At 40.6% G+C, this 26,718-nt stretch overlaps 1 protein-coding gene across 7 annotated transcripts in view; it reads right to left on the minus strand.

Annotated features, from left to right (window-relative positions):
- Window positions 1-26,718, minus strand: part of LOC124721246 (CLIP-associating protein 1-A) — a 245,297-nt gene that overhangs the window by 25,305 nt on the left and 193,274 nt on the right. For all 7 annotated transcript variants that reach the window (XM_047246107.1, XM_047246106.1, XM_047246110.1 and 4 more), the window contains 5 exons: window positions 24,338-24,505; window positions 20,442-20,605; window positions 19,596-19,908; window positions 17,298-17,455; window positions 8,533-8,719 (listed from right to left, as the gene is read on the minus strand). In XM_047246107.1, the coding sequence (XP_047102063.1) occupies window positions 8,533-8,719; window positions 17,298-17,455; window positions 19,596-19,908; window positions 20,442-20,605; window positions 24,338-24,505 (990 nt within the window). The remainder of the gene's footprint in view (window positions 1-8,532; window positions 8,720-17,297; window positions 17,456-19,595; window positions 19,909-20,441; window positions 20,606-24,337; window positions 24,506-26,718) is intronic.

Genomic DNA, 26,718 nt, shown 5'->3' on the forward strand with positions numbered 1-26,718 from the left:
CACTGTTGGAAGTTGTGCAGACATACGTCAATTAACCTTCAATAACTATCATTAAGCATACATGTGAAGGACAAACAAAGTTTAGAATAAGATACTCTGAATACATAAATCAATGAAAGCAGAAAAACACACACACACACACACACACACACACACACACACACACACACACACCACGTTTGCAAACCACTTCATGTAACAGAATCACCGGTCTACTGGCGTAAAAATGCCAGTAAACAGTAATAATAATTTGTAGACAGCTAATGTCCTTCTGCCACAAAACAAAAAAGATCCACTACAGTTGCATAGGATACGCCACTCTTTTCACTCGAACAAATTATTTTTTGAGGTTATAATTTACGCCTCAAATGTCCGATAAAGATTTTGCCTACTTGTAGGTAAAAGCAGACGTACACAATGACACGTGCAATTCAATTAGTAGTAATGATGACGTAACAGTAGTGATGATGAATTTTTTAATCCCTTTGCAACATATGAATAAAGAAGCCTATAATTAGTGGATATTAGTGACAGTGAGGAGGAGTACATATCAAGTGGTAGGGAAACAGCTTTGCCTGAAAATACAATACAGTATCAATGTGGATTCAAAATGATGAAGATGTGTAAAATTCAGATCGATTTTTAATAGAAGAGAAACATTTCAAGATAAAGACACACAAACTGAAAGAATTATTAGTGTTGTTATGCCACAATGTAATAAAGAAGCCAACTATTAGTGATAGCAAACTAGATACTAGGGAAAAAAAGAGGAGGAATGTGTATTCAGTGCAGATGGAACATCTTTACATTAAGATATGTTTGCAAAGGTTACAGTAGCTCACGAAAAAAATTAGTAACAGAAGTCAATGTTGTAGAAAATTAAATTAAAGAGACAATATGTGTTCAGCAGAGATAAAAAGCTGTTGAAGACGTAGAGGTTAGGAGGAGGAAGAAACATTCTGATAAAGAACAAGCTGTAAAAGCAAGTCGGAATTTCCGGAATGATGTTACAGTACAGAAGCGCATGCTATGAGAAAATAATGGGAAGAGACACGTTGAGTACGTATTTTTTGTAAATGTGGGGAAACCTAAAAGCTTACTGTTTGATAATTGCTCCTAGCTCTGCTCAAAACTATACAGAGAAGAAATGCTGAAATCCAAGTCAACGGTCCTTTAAATGCATGTATAACATAACAACTGTACTGAAAGTAATGTAACTATGAAAAATTAAAATTTTTTGATGAAACTGTGTATAGAAAAATATCGATATTGTCATGACGGAAAAAACATTACTTTCTTTAGACCTACTTAAACAAATGTTATTAATAAGTATTAAATAGAAATTAGAATATGATACTATGTAAAAATGTAAATGACTGTAACACTCACACAGAACAGTATTTCGTTCATAGTCAATTTTCAAATATTCATCCTTGACCTTGGAGCACCAAGTGGCGAGTGCAGTGGTGAAAAGGAAGCAGAAGGAAGGAAGCCAAGAGTGTGGAAGTGTTTTCGATGCCCAGAAATAAAAATTTAAAATCGTGCCTAATTGTGTGTCAAATCATTTATATAAAGTGATGTGTCTATGGTTAAACGTTTCCGGACATATAGTATCCAAGTTTTGGGCCACTGCAGCAGTTGGAATAAAGTATCTGGGAAGGTGTGATGGTGAACCATACTAAATCGCATTGCCAGATTCACGAAGAAATCTGCAGAATTGGTTGACACCGCTAATTACAATGGAACATTAACAACAAAGCAATAAGTCTATTATACTTTTTAATTAGGCATGGAGTGTGGGTCAGCTTAGTGAAAATGCTGAACATTGTTTTCTTGGAACAGTATAAATTTTGTATTCACAGTTGTACTAAATTTCCTTTTTTCCTACACCTGCACGACTCATGCCTTCCTATGGAAATTGACATCAGGATGAAGAGACAGGGATTTCTGCTACCCACACTCCATGCCTAATTAAAAAGTATAATAGGCTTATTGCTTTGTTGTTAATGTTCCATTGTAATTAGAGACAGTGTGTGTGTGTGTGTGTGTGTGTGTGTGTGTGTGTGTGTGTGTGTGGGGTTGGGGGGGGGTTGCACATCATAACTTTCATTATATTGATTTTCTATTCAATGTGTATGTAATTAATAAAATAGCGTGTATTCACTAATAGATTTTTATGAACGAATGTAAGAAAATTAATTTTTTGCACTTAATGTTGTTTGTTGTTTTAATCATCAGTATGTAGACTGGTTCCGTGCAGCTCACCTCTCCTTCATGTTACCTCGAACATGAACCAGGATGTTTACTTCAATACTCTCGGCGGCCAAGTGTTACCCTGTCTTCGTGATGTCATGCTGTGAACACTTCCATCTTCCAAAATGACAACAACTGTGTTCCCAGGGTTGCTTGCAAACATTCCTGGTTCGATGAACACTCATGCATATTACTGCACCCCAACTAGTCTAATTGCAATCCAATAGAAATGTTGGGACTATTCTGAACAACAGGCAAAATGTAGCAATCAACATCTACACAATTTTGTATCTCCATGGCACCTAATCGTCAATGAGTTTGCTTTAGCAGACACACCTGAAGAAGTTCGTAGATCCTCTTCCTTGACAAACTAGTGCTTTGTCTTCCTTGATAAACTAAGGTTATTACGAGGTGCTATCCAAAATTTTGGGTCTGGTGCTGCCATCTGTTGAAAACCTTACCTTTGGAATAATGGTCACCACCACCCTCGAAGTAGTTTCCATCAGCACGTACACACCAATCCCAGTAATTCTGCCACTGGTCAAACGTTTTCTGGAAGTTCTGTTCTTTGAGGGTGTTTATCACTGCCAGCGATGCTTCTTGAATCCTCTCTAGAGTGTCGAACCGACGGCCTTTCAACTTGAGTTTCAGTTTTGGGAATAGCGCGCAAAGTCATGCCAAATCAGGCGAGTACGGTGGATAGGGCAGTGTCGCCAGGTCGTTTTTTGCCGAAAAGGTCCTGGTGAGCAAGGATGCACGACAGGGTGTGTTGTCATGATGCAGGAGTCAGTTCCCTTGACACCAAAGTTCGGGCCACTATCACCGCACATTTTCACGGAGCAATCGCAAAACATCACAGTAGTACAAGAAATTCACTGTTTGGTTGGATTGGACGAATTCTTTGTGTTCAGTTCCCTTGGTATCAAAGAAAACGATGATCATGCTCTTCACTTTGCTCTTAATCTGTCTTGCTTTTTTGGGTCTTGGAGAGCCCAGGCTCTTCCTCTGGGGCAATTGTTGCTTTGTCTCTGGGTCGTAACTGTAAATCCAGCTGTTGTCACTAGTGATAACCCGTGACAAAAAGGTTGGATCAACAGATGCGGTCTGACAAAGGTCCGTGCACACTTCAGCACACTGTGCCTTCTGATCAGCAGTCAAAATCTTTGGCACAAATTTTGTGGCGACACGATGCATACCCAATTCATCAGTCAACATTCGTTTACATGTCCCATAACCAATACCCACTTCATTCACAAAGTCTTGAATGGTTCGACATCGATCCGCACAAACCAGTTGTTGAAGTTTGGCAACAATGTCTGGCATTGTGCGACTAATGGGCCTTCCAGTGTGAGCATCATCTTCGACGTCTGTACAGCTGGCCCTGAACTGAGCATGCCACTCAAACACGTGTTTACGGCTCATGCTCTGTCCCCCAAACACTTGTTGAATCATTCCAAGGGTGTCCGAATCACTTTTCCTGAGATTCGCACAGAATTTGATACACACGCACTGTTCTGTTCGCGGATCCATTGTAAAATCATCACACACCCAACACAGAGTATTACGGAAATCACTTGGACATGCAACACATCCTCCCAGCTGAATGCCACCCTGCACACTGACTCATCAGATACGCAGCTCTAGCCACCTAGTGGGGCAAAGATCTACTCTTCTACTTTCCAGATGGTGACAATAGTCCCGAAAATTTTAGATTCCAGCTCATATGATGGTTAGAGACAATGTTACATGGCATTAGTGTGATGTCTCCTGAGGTTTACAAATTTTTTGACTGGTACTCCAAAAACTTGAAATACAAGGGTAGCTTGAAAAGTTCTTGGAATGGGATTGAAAGAAATGACTTATCTCACTTTTTTATTTTTCAATATAGTCTCTGTTTACACTACTGTACTTGACCCAGCAGCAGTCAGTGCCTTGATCTCAGCTCTGCAAAATATCCATCAACTTCAACTGTCAGTCCTTTGAAGAGAATGTCTGTCCACTGAGGAAAGTTTTCAGCTTGAGGAAGAGAAGAAGACTGATGGAGCCAAATCCAGCAAATAAGGTGGGTTTAGCAGCAATTTGTATTTTAGTATTTTAGCTTGTGTATTTTTGCCATTTCAATGGTACTTGTGTTGATGAAAGATGATGTTCTTCCTTGCCAAACCTGGACTTCTCTCATGGATATTTTGCTGTAGTTAGTCCAGGTCAGCATAATACTGTTCCATAATTGTTTGACCAGTTGGAAAATAAACTATCAGCAGAATCCCTTTTGGATCCTAGAAAACTGACAACATGACCGTACCACCCAACTGTATTGCTTTTGCTTTCTTCAGTGGTGGTGAATCAACAAGTCTCTACTGCTTTGATGGTTGTCTCGTCTCTGGGGTTTAGTAGTGCTATGAACAGGGTCAAACAACATTTAGACATTTTCATTCTAATACATTTCTGAACCTGCATTACGAGCCAAGGCACTCGTCCAGCAGATCATTTTCATATATCCAATTCAACTGTTAAAATGTGATGTGCCCATTCAGATAACATCCTTAAAGCTTCAGCAATTTCTTGCATTTTCAATCGATGATCCTCCATGAGCATTCTACGCACTATTGCTGTAACTTCTGAAACGGTGGCACATCTGAAACAGTGGATCATCATCATCTAAGCTGTCTTGACCAAACTTAAACTCATTTCTTCACTTGGCAATAGTTGAAAATTAAGATGCATAGTCTCCCTGTGTGTTCTGAAAATTGGCATGAATTTCCTTTACGAAGTACTTAATAACAAATCAAAATTTTGTTTTTTCTATACTCACATTTTACTACATGGGAACAACAACAAAGAGACGCCACATCACAGATTTCTACCCAGAGTACAGACATCTCGTTGTGATTATGTGAATTAACTACCCTTGTAAGGAAAAAATTAATGTTAATATGATACTCTAGCATAGGCAAATGTGGAAAACTGGTGTCAACTTCAAAACCTTCTACTTATAAGTAAACAAAGCAATCATTTGTAAATACAACAATTATTTCCAAAAAAAGCGTTACTTTAGCCTAACTTTTGTTTCATGTGTCCCCATAACTGTCTATTTAATACCAATTACCATTTTCAAAGACTCAAGTAATTGAGGAGAATTTCTATTAAGACCTCTTCCATATCATATAATGAATTTGTTTTTCTTAAATATTACGAAAAATATGAATATTTTTACAGAACAGAAAAAGTATTTTTTAATATTCAAATGTATCTAAGTACTGCATCTGATGTAATAAATGATGGATATTTCAGAAGGAACTATAAATATTTGCGACAGTGTTAAAAGAAATAATTTAGAGTATAAAAGAACAATATTCTTGCACAAAAATGGTTTTGTGGCTATATGAAAATCTAAGTGGAGTACATCCATGATGGAAGTGCAACTAGTTGGTTATAACCTGATGTGTGTAGCCTCCTACCTATAACAATCCTTTGAGTATTGCAATGGAATTCTTCAGAGGTGGGGAAATATTTTGAGACTGTTGTTTCTTGAAGATTAACATTTTATGTAATGATACAGATCAACTTTCATGTGACAACAAACATATTTGTTCAAAGATGCTAGTCGACTGTTGAGAGTCAGGAAAAAAGGGTAATGTCAAGGAAGGTCATGTTGATAATTGGCAGCCAACAGTGATATGGAAGCTCATTTTCAAGGGATGAAGTTTAACTTATTACACTCATTGAAGCACAGCAGTAGATATCTTGTAGTCACTTGTTTAGGCAGTTACACCCATATCTACTGAAGGCACTGCATGATTGAGTAGACGCAACACACTGGATGCAGATAATTGACAGTGGTGGTGTTGGCAGATAGTAATGGTCCTTTCCATGTTGTTTGTGACAATGGAAAATTTGAGACGTACATGAAAATATAAATGAGGAGGGGTATTGACTGGCATCTTAAAACACTGACATTAGTTGTCCATAAAACACCTGAATTGGATCACTGCATATAAAGGAACTTGCCCTTAGGAACTTGCACTCTCAGCAATCAATAGCATGCCACTGCAAGTGTACTATTGATTTATGTAGTTGTATTTCATAGTGTTACATTAGGTCTACAAGTGTTTTAGATTGATATCTTTGAAAGGTGACTGCTAATATCCCATTACTATTTTGCAACCATAAGAGTCATAGCAGAAGCTCTTTTTATTAATGACATTTTTATTCACATCAGTGGTCACACTGTCAAACCACAAAACATTGCTTTACCTATACACATGTTTAATGAAATAATTTCCTTCACTTAGCAGCATTAGAGAGCCAAAATCAGAGAAATGTTGCAAATACCACAGCTCATTTGTGGGCAGGAAAGAGGGAAAAATTCGTTAAAGCTCTTACTTTTTCTTCTGCATGTTAGAAATTGCTACATATTCTTTGCCTGCAGTCTGAAAAGAAGTGTCAATGAAATTGATATGGACATTAATAAGGTATTTCTAACCTGGCACTGTAAATGATATTCTTTGCCAAATATACAATGGTCCTCTGTCTTTTGCTGGTAGCCACTTTTTAAAAAGCGATTCACTCCCAATGAAGTTCCCAATAGAAAAACACCTTTTTTCCATAAAATGTGTGTCAAAACATTGTTTTTGCATACCATCAGGCCAGCAAAGGATGGCCACCATAACTGAGAGGTTGTTAGCATTCAATAATAATTGAGGCCTATTTCTCATGATATGTGGTATCAAACAGAAGGCATGGAAGTATCATACACATACATGCAAGTTTTTTCTTATAAAAGTGGTTTGTGTGTGTGTGTGTGTAAGCAGCCGCGCACGCACGTGCCTGCTCATATACAAAAATGATACAACTATGACAACTGCATATTTCGAGCAGCTGTTCACCTGGACGGTGGCATGCTAGAATACAACCTTTGACCTGGTGTAACGAGAAATGTGATTCATCTAATCAGCTGACACACTTGCGATGATCTACAGTCCAAACTTGATGATCTCGTTGAGTCAACATGGGGTCATCAAAGGTGTGCTCCAAAACACACATATCTACAGAAGCATTGTACTCTGTAGTCAGATTTGCATGTATCACTGTCTACCCTGGTTTACAAAGTGGGCAAGCCTCCAACCTCTATGTTCTGCGATGAGGCTTATCGCCTACTCATGGTTTCACTATCCTTCAACCACCTTCCATACATACTCATGGTAGCAGCACATGAACAGCCAACGAACTTCACTGTGAAAGTCATTAATGTTGGTGGATTTCCCAATTTGCAGATAATATTGTCACTAAAATGCTTCCCCTTTCACCTCTGCTCTCCACTGATATACTTTCCTTACTGTATCACATGCCTACACCACAAGCAGGTGTCATTCAGTCTCATGGTGGGCAGTGATCCTAATGTTTTGTGTCGTCAGTGTATACTGAGTATGTCTTAAGAGACATCAGATGCCTTTCCTCCATAGTTTTTAAAGATATTTTCAGTTCTGCCTTTGTGATATGTAGGCTGCAGTAGTGTTTCTTAGTGCAGATCAAAATCCATATTAGGACTGGTTATACTAATCTAGTTTGACTGTTAATAGCTCATCACCCAGGGATTTAGGTTTTCAGATTCATTGTAGGATATGTTCCAAGTAGGAACCACAAAAAACTCTAATAAAGATGCATCACGAAGGAATTCAGTGAAATGATCTGTACTCACATATTCACAACTACAACAACACCAAACACTAACACTACTACTACTACTACTACTACTACTACGTTTGTATTCACAGTGTTTGGAGATAAACAATCCTGGATGTTCTCATGCTAATTCAATGAGCTGTGAATAATTCATTTTGAGCTGCCACAGACTAAGACAAGCTGCAATGACAGTACTTCCAACTGCACACAGCTGTTTCAAATGAACTGCTTTGCAGAGCAGGAAAATTGCATAGCTATAGCTGCCTCCCTGGGAGTTGCCGGTGCTGTGCGCCTGCACTACCAGAAAGGATCCCACTGAGTTACTAACAGAAGTCCCATTTGATAGTAAAGTGACTACAACTGTGCAACTTAAGTCATTTCACACACCAAACTGGAATTGTATCTTAAAGTTTCCTGATAAGGTATGCTATTCCACACAATATGCTTCACAGACTGGGATATTTCTTGTTTCCATTGTGTATTGTGTGTCACTGGTTCTAATAATCTGGCTGAACCAAATTTTCTATTTATCCATCCAGTCATCGAACAATATCTCTAATAAAGCTCAGAACTCTGAGTTAGTTATTAAATACTTACTGTAGGTTCTCTACTAATTGACAGAAGATGTTCCATTTGTTCTTCTAATTTCTCCATACCACAAGACATCTGACTGATGCCAGAATCATGTGATGTAGTTTCTCGTTCCTTATCCAGCATTTTCACAGAACTGAGGCCACCATCAAAACTATAATTCTGTATTTCTGTGGTTGTTCTGTGGAGTGACCTGCAAAACAAAGATTCCTAATTAACAGAAAGTTAGAAAATAAATTTGAAAGGTAGAAACCCTGCAGTATATTGATTTAAAAAAAAAATTACATACTGACCTGCTATTTGTGTAAATCGTTACTTGCAGACCACTCATGTAGGAGGGTTGGAATTCAAGAGGGATACTAAACCAGCTAGAAGAGGATGAAAAGGAAAGTAGCCATGGACTGTTTAAGGAACCATTCTGACATTTATCTGCAATTATTTAAAAAACCAATGAAAAATGCAAATCAAGTTTGTGGGATAGGAACACAAAGCCCACTCCTGAAGGTGAGGTGAACACCTCAACCACTTTCCTTTGTTTCTTACAGAGACCTAATACATGGCATACCGACCACCTTAGTCTTTATTCTACAAATTTTACTTGCCTTCTACATCTACCTCTACATATGCACTCGGCAAGCCACCAAACAGTGCTTGACAGAGGATTCCCTGTACCACTAATAGTCATTTCCTTTTCTGTTCCACTAGCAAACAGAGTGCTACAACAAGTATTTATATGACTCCACACGAGTCTTAACTTCTTGCATCTTCTCTTCATGGTCCTTGCATGCAGTGTATGTTGGCGGCAGTAAACTCATTCTACAGTCTGCTTCCAACACCAGTTCTCTAGATTTTCTCAATGGTGTTCCTTGAAAACAATGTTGTCTTCCCTGCATGTACCCACATTTGAGTTCCCAAAGTGTCTCCATAATACTTGAGTGTTGTTCGAACCTACCGGTAACTAGCAGCTTGACTTTGAATTGCTTCAAAGTTTTCCTTTAATGCAACCTGGTGCGGACCTCAAATACTCAAGCAGTTGCATTTGTTCTTCTAATTTCTCCATACCGCACGACATCTGACTGATGCCAGAATCATGTGATGTAGTTTCTCGTTCTTTATCCAGCATTTTCACAGAACTGAGGCCATCAACAAAACTATAATTCTGTATTTCTGTGGTTGTTCTGTGGAGTCACACTTGTGTCCTATATGTGGTCTCTTTTACAGGTGAACCACACTTTCCTAAAATTCTCCCAATAAATTGAAGTCACTCACTCGCCTTTCCTACTACTGCCCTTATGCGCTCATTACATTTTACATCACTTTGCACCGTTGCGCCTAGACATTTAATCGATGTGACTGTGTCAAGTAGCACACTACTTATGCTATATTAGAACATTAAGGGTTTGTTTCTCCTACTCATCTGCATTAACTTAAATTTTTCTACATTTAGAGCAAGCTGCTATTATCACACCAACTAGAAATTTTGTCTAAGCCAACTTGTATCCTTCCCATACATCACAGTGTCATTAGCAAACAGTCCTAAATTTCCACTCACCATGTCCACAGATCATTTGTGTATATAGAAAATAAAAGCGGTCCAGCACAATTCCTTGGGGCACTCCTGGCAATAACCTTTTCTCTGATGAATACTCGCCATCGAGGACAACACACTGGCTTCTGTTATTTAAGAAGTGTTCATGCCACCCACATATTTGGAAATCTATTCAGTATGCTCATACCTTCATTAATAGTCTGTAGTGGTGCACTGCGTCAAATGCTTTTCAGAAATCTGGGACTATGGAATCTGCTTGTTGCCCTTCATCCATAGTTTGCAGGATATCACATGAGAAAAGGGCAAGCTGAGCTCTCATGAGGGATGCTTCCTAAAACCATGCTGATTTGTGGACAAAATCTCTTCAGTCTGCAGGAAATTTATTATATTTGAAATAAGAATATGTTCAAGAATTCTACAGCACACTGATGTTAAGGATATTGGTCTGTAAGTTTTTCAGTACGTTTTTTTACCCTTCTCATATACAGGAGTCACTTGCACAAATTACAGCCACTTGGGACTTCGTGCGAACAAGAGATTCACTATAAATACACCAGACTTATCAATGAGTGCCTAGATAGAAGCCTTAGATCTGCTACATGATTTTATGCAGGACCAGAATTTTTGGCGTTCTCGTCAAGATCTTTTGCTAAGGTATGGAGGTGGTAGACTTCGTATGCCACGCACATCAATCTTTTTATAGCTGCACAAATTTCTAACTAACTTTTGCCTGTCATCATTTGCACGGCCTCTTTTGAATCAAGAGTGCAATAGCCTTTGCTTCCTCAGACTTTTCTGAATTTCGTTGCTAAATGAAGGTGGGTCTTTTGCTTGCTTAATCCATTTACTCGGCACACATTTCTCCACAGTGTAATTTACAATCCGTTTAAACTTTGCCCATAAATCCTCTACGTTCATCATACTGGAGCTAAATGATGTCACCTCACTGTCTAAAAAGGATGATATTGACTGCTTATCTGTTCTTCCTGGTTCTAGTAACTGCCAGTATTAGTGTCCACCCCATATCCATGAAAACTGCTTTCAGTCATGGTAGGAACACAACACATAGTACTTTCAAACCATTGTATCCCCAGTGTGTGCCGTTTCCAACTGATGCAAATGAGCGGAAACTAACCTACAGGGTCAATTAGGTGATACTATTGCCATCACCCACATCAGTGGTTCGAGTCAATGAAGAACACAGAAATTTCCACATGGACATGTACACTACGGAGCAGTGACACCTGTGCCAAACTGGTTCTCTTTTTAGTTAATCTATACAAAATGGTCAACACTTGTGAAACACTGCTACTTTTAGCTCTTATCTTCCTGCATGTATGTAAGTACTACCTTCCAATTTCTATGGAAAAATGTTCTGTAGACATTGCATAACCATCTAGGGATTTCAAAAGCTACACTTAAAATAACTGTAACAAACATCCCACACAGAAGGTAAAACACGTCTGCTTCGTAAGAAAACTGAAGACACAACAGAGGAAATAAGTTTCAATATATGGTTGTCAATATTCATACTAATGATAACACACGGTAAAAAATTGGATCTTTTGAATAGTGACAAAAAGAGAGTAATAAACTTGTTTTCACTGATATGATCACAACAATCAGTTTGTGCAATGCACATTAGTTAGTAAATATCACACATATAAATGCATCTGGGAAAAATACAGCTATTTCCAGCACTTTTTTGACAAGCTCACCCAGTTGAAAACTCTGGAACTTGATATTAAACTGAGGTGACAAAAGTAATGGGATACTTCCTAATATCGTATTGGGCCATTTTTTTTTTTTGCCTGGTGTAGTGCAGCAACTCGACCTGCAGGATGTTGGAAATCCCCTGCAGAAATACTGAGCCATGCTGCCTCTATAGCCATTTATAATTGCGAAAGTGTCGCCACTGCAGGATTCTGCACATGAACTGATTTCCTGATTATGTTCCATAAATGTCCAATGGGATTCATGTCAGGCTATCAGGTTGGTCGAATCATTCGCTCAAATTTTCCAGACTGTTCTTCAAACCAAGCGCAAACAACTGTGGCCTGGTGTCATGGCGCATTGTCAACCATGAAAATTTCATTGTTGTTTCGGAGCATCAAGCCCATGGGCGACTGCAAATAGTCTCCTAACACAACCATTTCCTGTCAATTATTGGTTCAGTTGGACTGGAGGACCCAGTCCATTCCATGTATGCATAGCCCACCTCATTACAAAGCAACCTTGTAGAGCCTTGTTGACAATCCAGGCCCATAGCTTTGCTGGGTCTCTGCCACACTCAAACCCTACAATCGGCTCTCATCAGCTGAAATTGAGACTCACCTAATCAGGCCACTGTTTTCCAATAATCTAGGGCCCAACTGGAGACACGATGATTGTGATGACGTGCTGCTAGCAAAGGCACTCTAACCAGTTGTCTGCCGCCCTAGCCCATTAACGCCAAATTTTGTTGTGCTGTCTTAATGGATATGTTCATCGTACGTCCCGCATTGATTTCTGTGGTTATTTCTTGCAGTGTTGCTTGCCTGTCAGCACTGGCAACTCTACGGAAACACTGCTGCTCAGCACCCCCTTGGCACTGTGGATCTTTGAACAGTGAATTTGCTAATGATTTCCAAAATGGAATGCCCCAGGCGTCTAACTCCAACTACCATTTGGCGTTCAAAGTCTGTCAATGCCCATCATGAGGCCACAGTCACATTCAGAAACATTTCCACATAAATCATACGGATGCAAAAGACACCTCTGTCAATACACAGCCCTTTTCTACCCTGTGGACCCAATACTACTGCCATACCTCCGTACCTTGTGGACCCGACACTACTGCCATGTATATATATGTGCATATCGCTATCCCATGACTTCTGTCACCTCAAAGTACACCATTATAGTTTGATTTTCACTTTGGGCTGAAACATAGCTGCTGAATGCTTCATTTTTAAAATAATGTTTTTCCTCTGCTCACAAAAATTTGCAAAATGTGCCTAATTCATCAACAGAACTGCTGAATGACAGTTCTGCTTCCCAATATCTTTTGGACGGATTGTATCAGTTCTATGATTCAGGGACATTCATGCAATGCAGAATTACAATTCTTCTTTGGGTTGTCACAAAATGTATTTAAAAGATACTGTAATGCTTTAAACAGAACTTTCATAATGACTAACTATTATATTTACCAACATTGGGATGACTGTAAGGGGGGTGGGGGTGGTGTTTGAATAAAAATAAAATACTCGGAACACGTAGCCATTTCAAGCATCACATAATGCTCTGTTAAGCTCTGTTCTGAAAACAGACATGATCATCTGTAAGTTTGAATTTAGCTTCACAATAATTTCAAATTGTTAACACCAATTCATTCTGGTTACCTGTAAGAACCAATGTCAAAGTGAAAAGCTTGTAACACTGTTTATACTTGACCTCTGAACTCTAAAAATATTTGTATGTAACTCCAATGACAAGTAACAGAGAAAGCCAAAAGGCAATAAATTTATTTTGAAATGTTCATAAACTGTGATCTTCACCTCTGAAGACATTCAGATACAGATTCCAAGAAAAATAGGAAATGAAAAATTTGATTTTGTGAATAGTTTTGAATATGTAGTCTTAAATGTATTTTACACTGACATGTGATACTGCACTGCATTTTAAATAGGGTTACAAAATTTCAAACCCCTCAAGGTGTGGGTGGGAAAGAGCAGGACTAACTAGGTTAAAATCCTCTGCCGCAAGAGATTTATGAGAAATCCAAATCAGAATAACCAAAAAGGAGTTTGAACTACATTCCACTCAAATGTTTTAAACACAACTGCACCACCTCACACAATATGTGACTTAGAGGAAAATCTAATGCAAGCTTCTCTAATCTAACTTGTGCTACATGTAACGGAAATTCCTTGGTGCACTATAAATAATGAAATGGGTAAAGGTAACATCTCACCATATAGTGCTGGTGTCGAGTGATTGAAGGCACAAAAACAAGACTAACAATGTTGCTGAGCTTGGACGATGTCTGTCTACAGAGCTAACTAGTGCAGAATACACATATACATACACCTGCAGGTGTATACTGTACTGCCCAACTACATGTACCAGTACTGCAGCTAGACTTGGGCAAGGGTTGTATCAGGTCTAGTAAGGAAAGGGAAAAAGAAGGTGGAGAGGGGGAAGGGTTGGTGCGGAAGGGGAGGAAGTATTGGTGGTGAGGGTGGCTGACAGCTGGGAGGAAGGTGCAGCAACACGACAGGATAAGCCAAGAGGACTGAAGGATAGAAGGATGTATAAGGGCAATGTCCATCTATGCAGTACAGAGAAGCTGACATTGGGGGAGGAGGGACATGGGGACATGGATTGTTCAGCAGCCACTGACATCGAGTATGTTGTGCTCAGTAGTGTGTTCCACAACTGGGTGGTTAACTCTGCTCTTGGATACATTTTCACAGTGGCCATTCATTCGGGTAGATAACTGGTAGGTAATCATGTCCACATAAAAGTTACAATGGAGCAGTAAATAACATGACTGCTTTCACAGGTGATAGGTCTTGAATATGATGTGCTGCAGTGCACTGTGCATATTTAGAAATTTTGTTTTCCACAAGAGTATGACACATGTGGCCAGGGTTAAGAGTAGCTGTGTCATAATAATGGGCCAGAGTATTTTGTACATTGGGTGAGTGGTGAATTATCACTTTGGGAATTACGGGAAGTACATGTTTTGCCTGCAACAATCTTACTGTTGCATGTACTTCAACTTTGGAGGACGTCTCCAGTTACCGTGCTATTTCCCTCACACACTATGTTACATCTGTTATTCGTAATGTAGCACAACTGTGTCTGAAGGAAAATTGGGACCTGAATTCTGTTCTGACAATGTGCCACTCTTGTTTCACAATGGTCTTAGTGTGGGATGACATGTTTAACAAACTTTCCGAAGTTCTTACATATCAACGTGTAACAACAACAACGCTGTACTATTGTACATACAATAATTTTTTTCTGATTTTTCGATAAATTAGTGTAATCGATGTTCTGATTTCATTTCTTTTTTTTTCATGCCATTATGTTAAAGAAACTGTAAACAATTTTCGATGTGAATATTAATGTTTATGTCAAATTTCAAGCAATATTGTAATAGAATTGAAGTGTAACAAATGTTGTAACTATTGTAAGATGTTAAAGTTGTAATTGTGCGTCTGGCCCATACGTAGGCAATGTATTAGGATACGTAGAATGCAAAACCTCGGGTGAATACCCGGCTTGTAAGGGAGCGGTAAAAGGTGGATGGCAGGCGAGCGCGGGAAAATGCACACGGGCGCTGCACGGCATAACGGGCTCAGCAGTAGTAGTGGGAGATTGGCATTGGTCTGAGCAACCCGGTCTGGATCGAGGAGGCTCTCCTGGAAGACATAGTTTCATTGAGCCTCGGATATGCCATTCCGACGCCTATACAGCATGGCAAAATTCCATAGGCACTAAATGGAAAAGCATTGCGATGCTACGAAGAAGTAAAGTGCCGATACATCACGAGCCATTGCTGTGGTTGTATGTAGTAACTCATATAGTGGAAATTTTGAGCACACAATGATTTCAGTAATTAATTTTTTTTTGTACAGAGATCATAACAGTTTCAGGGTCCCCCCCCCCCCCCCCTTTTTATTCATTTGAGTTCTGAAGTGTTCTAAACTGATTTGATCAGTAAAGTTAAAGTCAATATCAAAAAACCAAAATTTATCTTTTTTTTACCTTTATCAAAATTGACATTGTGTTTGTGTTTCCAAAGTGCTATTTCTAGGGTAACCTATGCCCGATTTTAATCAGATCAATAGACAGTACGAAGTTTTGTAGTAAACATTATAGTGTAATGTTGTGTATTTATGGTTTATCCATATTAGTACAGAAAGTGAAATTATCAGTTCGGTAGATTTTCTGGTTCTAAAATTTACCATATTATGCAGTGTTATTACGTGTTGTTTTGTATGAACGTACATCAACTTGTACAGGGAAGAAACTCAGTTAATGCCTAATTAGGCTGGCGACCGTATTATTAGCAAATTGGTAGCATATTCTGTGTTGTTTCTTGTCCATCCTGACGTGTAGTTGCATTTCGGACTTGCTTGACGTATCATTGTTATTACAGAGTGGGTGTAAGTCTGATTTGCCTCCATTCAGGTACAAGCGGTCAATTTCTATACAAAAATTCTTTCTCATATGGTGAAGCCCATCAACTTACCATAGTACAGGCTTTAAGGAGTATTGTGTGCCCAACGCGCACATTACAAACGCAACATCTTGTGTAGTAGTGCTGCATTATGTGAAATGTGGAAATTTATTTCTAGCCCAGAAAACAGTTTCAATTTACACAATGCTTCATCTCAATGGACACTCACCACAGAGATTTGTTATTACTAGTATCATAAAAATATATTCTGAAGACTACAGGTAAAATTGAAAAATTTGATTATTTCTGTTAAGCACTATGAATATCACAGAAGAAACAAAACCAGTGGTTATTATTCACACATTAAAAATGAAACTCAATGAAGAGGAGTAAAGACGAAGAGGGAGTACTGAAATGAATGAGAAAATAAAGGAATAAATCAAAAGCAAGTATTGTTGAAAGTTCTTGCCAAAAGTTTAGTGGTTTTTAAGTCATTTACCACCACACTAGGTTGTGTACTTTTCTGTAGTTCTCTCATAGTACTTCTCAAAATCTTGTTCATTTCTAATGCAAAGCACACAAGCTGCTCAGTCGCCTAGAACTTCGAACTAATTAAACCTAACTAACCCCATGACAGCACACACATCCATGCCCCGAGGCAGGATTCGAACCTGCGACCGTAGCGGTCGCTCGGTTCCAGACTGTAGCGCCTAGAACTGCAAGGCCACTCCGGCCGGCAATGTTTTCAGTCCAAATTAGGCATTTATAGCTACGAATGGTGGGCTAGCCATGCACCATCTTTTTTCTTTTCTACCTTTTGCAATTACCACAGAACTTGGAGCATCTACTGGATTACCAACTGTGGCCTGCACCTTGCATGGAAGAAGATCTATTTGTGAGTCTGAGTGAAATTAAAGAGCAGTTATTCTTTCATTTGTTTTTAATGGTAATAACCATGTATGGTTTTGTTTCTGATTTGAATAAATAAATAATAATTAAGGCTCCATAGACTAAGAACAAAGAAATATCAACAAAAGAGGTTCTAGTTACCTGTACACTTCTTCTGGATTGAGACTTCCCTCATCCATCTCCAGAGATGGCCTAGACTGTGGAGTTGCTGGAGACTGAACATGTGGTGATGGTGATGGGGGCGAACTTCCCGTGCTACTGCGCCTTACATGGCTATTTACAAGGCTTGCTGCTGTTTCCTGTACAATTAAATGACTTCATATAAACCTGCATTTGATTTTGCTATTGTCAAAGTGTACTTACATTAACATTTCTCACATGATTCAAATTTCATCTCTCTAGTTCTACAACTCTTTTTATCCTCCTCCAACTACAACCAGAACCACCACCACCACTACAACTAAAAGTTCTACTACTACTGATAACAACAGTGATGATACTGTTAGTGATTGAGTTTTACTTCTATTACACATTTCATGTGATGGACTTGAATGAACTGTCTGCTACTTCATAGCTCACTCGCATGACAATTGATACACTAGCAAACCATTTAATTGCACACTGTATTGTAATCCGAACAAAGTTCAAAGACCTCATTAAGGTGTGAGGCCAGAAACATGAGGATACAAAACTGATCAACTGTTGAAGCACATACTGGCCACTGTTTAATTTATATGTATTATATTTTCAGGCAGGAGTGTAGAACATAGAATTCAACAGCAGTTAAGGACAGTTGATTACAAACTAGATTGAACATTTCAGCAATATTTCACTATTTAATGGGGAAAAATACAATTATTTGGCAGAGGGAGGGGGAAATGAAAAGAAACAAAAGAGTGAGAGACGAGCAAAAAATGTTAAAGTTTTGCATAAAACACAACACTGTTCTTCTCAGGTATAAATTGTGTACATGTGTGATATCATTATGTAATAGATGGCATAATTTTGGTTTAATTTCTTAGGACTGCGTTTGATCAAGAGTAATGAACTTAGAGAAGAACTTGTCTCCATAAAAGATATAAAGATTTCATAGCTGCCATGCTACAATAAGACTGAGTGCGACAGCAACAAACTACAACTAACAGCTTACCCTACTGAATCACCCCAATCACAAAAAAAAAAAAAAAAAAAAAAAAAAAAAAAAAAAAAAAAAAAAAAAAAAAAAAAAAAAAAAAAATTATCCTGTCCGTTACTTTCTTGTTCACCTCAGCAATTTATAAAAAACTTTTCTACATCTTTCTGAACCCCTTTAACTACAGAACAAAATAATTTTGTGTAATGTGTTTTTCTAGAAAATTCTCACAACATACTACTATAAACTGTGTTGATCATATTGCCCTGGTGTCTATCTCGATAGCTCTGGCTGCTATGTGGACAACTTGGGTTCAATTTCTGGTACTGCTGGGATTTTTCCTTAGTATGAGGACTGAAATGGGGAGCACTCAGCTTCATGATACCAACTGAGGAGCTACAGGAGTGAGAGGTAGTGGCACCAAGGTCAGGAGAGCTGACAAAAAAGGCCGGGAGAGCAGAACACTGATCTTTGACTTCAACATTGCCACTGGAGCCAGGAACAAACAATTACTGGAGGTAACAGACAAGTGGTGGGGGTCTCATTCTTCTCCCACATCATATTACACTTGATTGTGAACAAGGTGGGGCAGCTGGAAGTGATACTAGTGATAAGTAAAACCTGCCATGCATGATTTGTGGCTTGCCAAATATAAATGTAATGGCAAAAAAGATTTCTACATTGTTGCTTGAATCACTACAGGAATCAAGATGTTTAATACAACACAAAATTACAGAAAGTACAATAACTGGCAATGTCCGCGCCCGGTAGCTGAGCGGTCAGCGCGACAGAATGTCAATCCAAAGGGTCCGGGTTCGATTCCCGGCTGGGTCGGAGGTTTTCTCCGCTCAGGGACTGGGTGTTCTGTTGTCCTAATCATCATCATTATTTCATCCGCATCGACACGCAAGTCGCCGAAGTGGCGTCAACTCGAAAGACTTGCACCAGGCGAACAGTCTACCCGACGGGAGGCCCTCGTCACATGACATCATTATACTGGCAATGTGTTAATACAATGTTCACTGATGGTTTTCACAAAAATAGTCATCTCAGTGAGAAAAAAAAGTCAAACAAAGCTCACAGCATAGTAGAAATAGTGTGCATCAAGTATAAATGTTTGTCATAATGCTATACATACAGAGGCAGAATTTGAACAGAATTGCAGTAATAATCAGTTCAACATCAAGTGTCCTAAATCTTAACATTATCACTATTAATTACCACACAAGCTAATCTACATGAAGTTTCAAGCTACACATAATTAAACAATGTATAAGTGAAAGTGTTTCCTGATAATGTATGCTTACCTGGTAATCTGGAGACAGTGATGACAAAATCATTGTCACCTGAGGTGTATTCAGGTTGAATAATGCAATTAGAGCGTTCTGAGCGGCTTTTCTGATTTCAGCTGATTTCTGATCATTTGTCCAACTGATTACTTTTGCTAAAGCTGCAGCTGCTTCTCGAGCACCTGGGTTAAAGGATGAGGCATCCATATAGGATGCAAGCTGGGCCAAGTATTGAAGAACAGCTACTTTAACTTTAGAATTGGGTGTTTGAGTCTGATCAACCAGGAACCTTATAATTGCATTCATTTGGAGTTCCAGTGGAAATGATTCCCTGCAGGATAAAGCAAGAAAATATAAAAACAATATTATTAGAAATATTAAGCAAACTTCGAAAACAGCAGCACACACAGCCAAATGAGATTTAAAACTTTCACACCACTTTGGCGAGTTGCATGTGCATCTTAAAAATATTATAATGGAAAATTGTAAAACTAAATATAGTTGTTGAGGATTATGGAGGGAGGGAGGGAGGGAGAGAACGCATGACTAAAAACACAGATAAAACATTTAATAAAAATGTGTACTGCTACGGGTGGGTGGTGGGGGGCAGGGGGGGGGGGGGGGACCATCAATATAAAGCTCCCTTTCATAATTCAAATGAATAGTTGCACCTCTTTCTTGTTTTCTGCTGCTAAAATTCCCCAGCTGGCTCTGAATATGAAAGCGCAAAATTATCAAAGCTACTATTGTCTTACATCAACAGAATTTGTTAATTTGTGTAGTAATGTAAAACTCAAATCCGAATACCTACTTCAACACAGAACAGATAACACATTTTGCAAATTTAAAATATATAACACTTACCTTACAATAGATAATGACTTGTGTATTTTATTTTGGATTGAACCCAGCAAATCTCCACCAAGTTTATTCATGAGACGTGTAAGCAGAATGTATATCCAATCATGTAAATCATCTTTATGTGCTAGAATTAGTTCATTTAGAGTATCCAGAAACATACTGAAGACCTGCAAAATTCAAAGCACAGTTTGAGAATATCAGTACAAAAGATTATACGCAGAACAGAAACAAATAATTGATAAAATGAAAACTGTCAACAGAGTGATAAGAAAAAGTCAATAAGCTAGTAAATAAATGACAAAGGAGTGTGTGTGGTGATCATTTTGTGGTTGAATCTCTTTCTTTGTCTGCACTTGCTTCCTAATATATAATGAGAGAAATTTGGTTCTGCCTTCAGTAAACACAATTTTTCTTGTTTTACTACCACATTTCAGTGAAGTTTCTCCATCTTCAGTTAGACATCCTGCAGAAGCACGAAAACACAAGATCTACAAAAACTGACATAACGGAAGGCAATAATCATAGCTGTACTACAAATACCAAAGAGACTTGTGAATACAAATATGTAATAATAAGATAATAAATAAAACCAACTGAAGATAGGAAAACTTCTCCAAAACACACTTGGCTAGTAAGACAAGAGAAACTGTGTTTGTCCAAGGTGGAACCACGTTTTCCTTATTGCATATTTGTTGTGGTAGGTAGTTGTGGGTACAAAAGAGGTGCGGAGCGGAGAGAGAGAGAGAGAGAGAGAGAGAGAGAGAGAGAGAGAGAGAGAGTGTGTGTGTGTGTGTGTGTGTGTGTGTGTGTGTGTGTGTGCGGGGGGGAGGGGGGGGGGAGATAGCACATTACATATTGAGGAAGGTGCTAGTGCTGCCTGTGGCAGCGTGTAGGGACAGGATAGTGGGCTACTAGGTGCCGCATCACGAAATTGTGCTTGAGGAGGGAAAAGGGGGGGGGGGGGTTGGGGGGAAGCAGAGAAGGGGAAAGGTCTATACAGACGTTCTGCAAGGATGTAAGGTGTGTGCAGGGCTGGAGTGGGAGCTGGGAAGAGGATAGACAGGTGCAGGGAAAGGGATTAGTGAAGGTCAACAGCACGACGGAGGATATGTTGCACGGAGAATTCTCACGTGTGCTATTCACAAAAGCTGGTGTTGGTGGGAAGAATCCACAAGTCAGAGACTGCAAAGCAGTTGCTGAGGTCAAGCACATTGTGTTGGACAGCATGCTCAGCAACTAGGTGGTCCAGCTGTCTCTAGACCACAGTTTCGCAGTGGCCATTCAATTAGACAGACAGCTAGTTGGTGATCATGCCCACATAGAATGTGACACAGTGGTTCCAGCTAAGTTCATAGATCGTACAGCTGCTTCCAAAAGTGGCCCTGCCGCTGATGGGGTAGGAGATGCCTGTGACAGGACTGGAATAGGTGGTGGGAGGAGGATGTAAGGAATAGGTTTTGGATGCAAGTTTATTGAAAGGATATAAGCCTGATACAGAGGGATTGGGAACAAGAGTGGAGTTGGGAAGAAAAGGATGTCGCGTCCATTGTGTGCATGTTGGAATATCAGACAGTGGTAGGGGTTATTACTTCAGAGTGTGACAAGTAGTATGCAAAATCTTGGTGGAGAACAGATTCATTAGCTCCAGTTCTGGGTGGAACCCAGTAGTAGGGAAGGGTGAGAGCGTTCATTTGTTTGTTTCTCTGTAATGATGAGCAGTCCCCCTCCATATACACCACTAATTCCTTCGTTCCCTGGACTCAGCCTTAATTAGTCCTTGTTGTCCACCTGACTATCCCCTTCCTTATTCCCAAAGAAGCCTTCTCACTCACACACACACACTGCAAAATGACTGTGCCAGGAATGGCGGAGAAATGCAAACTCATACAGAGGCTTACCAATAATCATCCATTTGTGCATAATTTGCAAATGGAACATGAAAGTATGCAAATTATAGTGATACCAAAGTACTCTCCACCATAAATTGAAGTAAGACTGCTTGGGAACTGTAGAGGTATAACTGGGTCACTGAAAGAAAATCTGTGACAGCCAACGGCAATGTTGCCAATGCTACTATGCGGCTGTTTGTTGTTACACCATGTCAGTCGTCTGACTGAATATCACACCAGATAATTGTAGGTTTGTTACAATACGATACTAGTGAAGTGTGGAAAAAAAAATGCTAATAACCTCAGAGGATCAAAACATACTCTCTTTATTGTTATAAAGAGAAAGTTTGGAAATATATGCTGTGGAAAAGTAAAGATTACAATGTTTCAGTATTTGAATGCATAGATTCACCTCTTACCCGCAGCTATGTAAAAGGGCACTCTCCACAGTCTTCAAAGAGTGTCATCATTATCCACATCTCCTATGTCATTGACCCCATCTTCACTGCTGCTGCTATCATCCCCTAATCTTATTATAACCTCTTCCACTCTTTGTTACAGAGCACCTTCTTGTTGTCATGCCTCTTCCCAGATGTACCACGTACGTTAGACAGTATTGTTTCACTTTATGATCGTGATACTGCCCAATACTTCACACGCAGAAAATTCGACATCTTTTAATTTTAAGAGTTTTATTTTAGTCTGCAACATATGATTTCAACTGAGGTGACACAAGTTCTATTTGCATTGAAACGGCAGTACTAAGGTGGAAGTTGGAACATATGACCATTGTATTCAGTAATTTTGTCAATTTCATAAACGGTATTACGTGATTTATGCTCTTTCAAGAATGACAGCAGTTCTGACTTCTTCATTTCCCTATCAAATGAATCTTTGCAGTTCTTCCTAGCCCATCCATAATGTCATTCTTCCAGATGCTGCAGCATGTAGGGGCTCTACTTAACTGCACTAAGTGGTATGGTGCATTATATTACAGGAAGTTCTTATTTTTGGAAGAACCACCCTTTAAATTTTTTTGCCGACATTTATATGCGATAGTCCCGCCCCCCCTGATTTCTTTGATGTAAACAACTGTGGAGGATAATAAAAGCATTTGGAACAAACCCACCAATTGCTCCAGCATGTAAAAGATTGAGCTGACTGCCTTTTCCAACTGGAGCTTTCATCGTTCCTCATGTGATGTCATAATTCCACAGAGTCAGTAGGGAACGACCAGCACTTACCAACATTTTGTCCAATCAAATGATTTTTTAATGTCTGCACTACTTTTTTAGTATCACTAAAAGGCTGAGTTTTTTCTCTGGAAAACAACTCAACTCGCTGCCTTGTAGTGAGAGAAGCAGCTTCTTCTGGGTAGGATATTCTTTCTGCATGTAGTAGTCTCACAGGTCCCTGAAGTGCACCCTCCTTAACATTATCCAGTTCTACTGTTTTAGCAGCATGCACTACCATGGAGTCAAAATAGCAGCAGTTGGTTCCTCCAGATCTCCAGTACTCTCTCCCTCATTTTTAACCTTACAGAGGTCGCTTCAGTTTTCAGAGCAGCTGCTACTCATTCTTTGACTTCTGAAGACAGTGTAAATGGTCCATCATTATCCCTCTCTTCCTCGAAATAGCATTGTACATTATATAAGAGTTAATGAGATTGGCTCCTCATGGTAGATGAGATTGGATCATTATGGTAGTGCCCTATGGCAATATTTACAAATTCCTAGGCTCCCCCCACACGATGCGCTCCAAGTGTGGGTAGTGTCAAGGGACATTCTTCCTGTCACCTGACTATACACACAAGATGCAATCTAACTCAGTTCATAAATACAACTTAAAAGAAAGCAGTTAGTATAAACAAAGTGTTTTGAATTGAACATGGATACAACAAAAATACAATTGTTCAAAACATCAATTCTAAGTCTAAATAAAATAAAACTTAAATCAACCTTTATTGTTGAAAAGAAAGACAAAGTTAAATATTAATATGTCTAAACTTACTTTTGTATGGGAGTCCATGAACATTTTGGTAAAAATTTCAGTTACTCGTTGGAGTTCAACGCGTCTTAGTCTATTTTCATTTTGGAAATATGCTTGCAATGAGACCAGCCCATCCTTACGCTCATTCCAGTGTGTGCTGGCACAGTTGTTTATAATGTCCGATATGTTCTACAGGGAAAAAGAAACAAAAAAGTGTACCAACTGTAACATGTTAAAACACATTATAATATTTTGTCTCCATGTCCCAGTGAGAAACACATTAAGTTCATGTTTATTTTGAGACAATTAATTACACAAGTATACTCAAATGGGTCTTTTTTATTATTTCTGTCAAATTTTAAAATTGTGCCACTTAAAGTTGTGGCATCATCAATGGATTTAAAAAAACTGTGTGCCATGGAAGATGGTTCTACAGACATGTTCTCAGAATGTTACTTGTAAAACAATACATATGGTAATAATGTAAAAATATTAATGATGATGACAGTTAACGGAGACAAATTCTTGGACACTATTTATTGAACTGCATGAAAATTGACCTGCAGGGTGAAATTCTCAATATGTGTATAAATACATGTAAAATACATTAAATATATGTTAAACATATTTAATATGTGCATATGTGGGCAATGCTACAGGTAAAAGGCTCATCCTAAACCCCTGGAACAATTTCAACCAAATTTGGTACACACATTAATTACGAACTAGAAAGAGATACTGCGGGAGTAAAATCCACCAGCCTCCTATTGAGAAGAGGGTGATACCATGGAGGGATATGAGGAGTGGAGGAGATGGACAGAGATAAGGGAACATAAAAAATGGAAAGCGGAGGGGGGGGGGGGGGTGGACAGAGAAAGGAAAGATGAGAAGAGGGACAGAAACAGAGGGAGGAAGATATAGGTATAGAGAGAGGGAGGAGGAAATGAAGAGAGAGGGGGGGGAGGAAGAAGAAATGAACAGAAAGAGGGCAGACGAGGAGATGAACAGGGAAAGGATAGCGGAGGTGGTGGACAGATATTGAGTAGGAGATACGGGGGAGGGAGGGGGGGTGGGGGTGGGACGCAGACAGACAAACACAGGAAGAAGAGGAAATGGAATTAAATGGGAGAGAAGCAGACCGACAGTGGGGGGGGAGGAGCAGACCGACAGAGGGGGGGAGGGAGGAGCAGACCGACAGAGGGGGGGGAGGGAGGAGCAGACCGACAGAGGGGGGGGGAGCAGACCGACAGAGGGGGGGGGGAGCAGACCGACAGAGGGGGGGGGAGCAGACCGACAGAGGGGGGGGAGCAGACCGACAGAGGGGGGGGGGGGAGCAGACCGACAGAGGGGGGGGAGCAGACCGACAGTGGGGGGGAGGGGAGCAGACCGACAGTGGGGGGGGAGGGGAGGAGCGCACAGACAGTTGGGGGGAGGGGAGGAGCGCACAGACAGTTGGGGGGAGGGGAGGAGCGCACAGACAGTTGGGGGGAGGGGAGGAGCGCACAGACAGAGGGGGGAGGGGAGGAGCGCACAGACAGAGGGGGAGGGGAGGAGCGCACAGACAGAGGGGGGAGGGGAGGAGCGCACAGACAGAGGGGGGAGGGGAGGAGCGCACAGACAGAGGGGGGAGGGGAGGAGCGCACAGACAGAGGGGGGAGGGGAGGAGCGCACAGACAGAGGGGGGAGGGGAGGAGCGCACAGACAGAGGGGGGAGGGGAGGAGCGCACAGACAGAGGGGGGGGAGGGGAGGAGCGCACAGACAGAGCGGGGAGGGGGGAGCGCACAGACAGAGCGGGGAGGGGGGAGCGCACAGACAGAGCGGGGAGGGGGGAGCGCACAGACAGAGCGGGGAGGGGGGAGCGCACAGACAGAGGGGGGAGGAGCGCACAGACAGAGGGGGGGAGGAGCGCACAGACAGAGGGGGGGAGGAGCGCACAGACAGAGGGGGGGGGGAGCACACAGGGGGAGGGCCCACAGGCGGAGGGGGGGGAGGAGCACACAGACAGAGGGGGGGAGCACACAGACGGAGGGGGGGAGGAGCACACAGACAGAGGGGGGGAGGAGCACACAGACAGAGGGGGGGAGGAGCACACAGACAGAGGGGGGGAGGAGCACACAGACAGAGGGGGGGGAGGAGCACACAGACAGAGGGGGGGGAGGAGCACACAGACAGAGGGGGGGGGGAGGAGCACACAGACAGAGGGGGGGGGAGGAGCACACAGACAGAAGGGGGGGAGGAGCACACAGACAGAAGGGGGGGAGGAGCACACAGACAGAAGGGGGGGAGGAGCACACAGACAGAAGGGGGGGAGGAGCACACAGACAGAAGGGGGGGAGGAGCACACAGACAGAAGGGGGGGAGGAGCACACAGACAGAAGGGGGGGAGGAGCACACAGACAGA

This window comes from Schistocerca piceifrons, chromosome X (assembly GCF_021461385.2).
Source record: "Schistocerca piceifrons isolate TAMUIC-IGC-003096 chromosome X, iqSchPice1.1, whole genome shotgun sequence".
NCBI lineage: Eukaryota > Metazoa > Arthropoda > Insecta > Orthoptera > Acrididae > Schistocerca > Schistocerca piceifrons.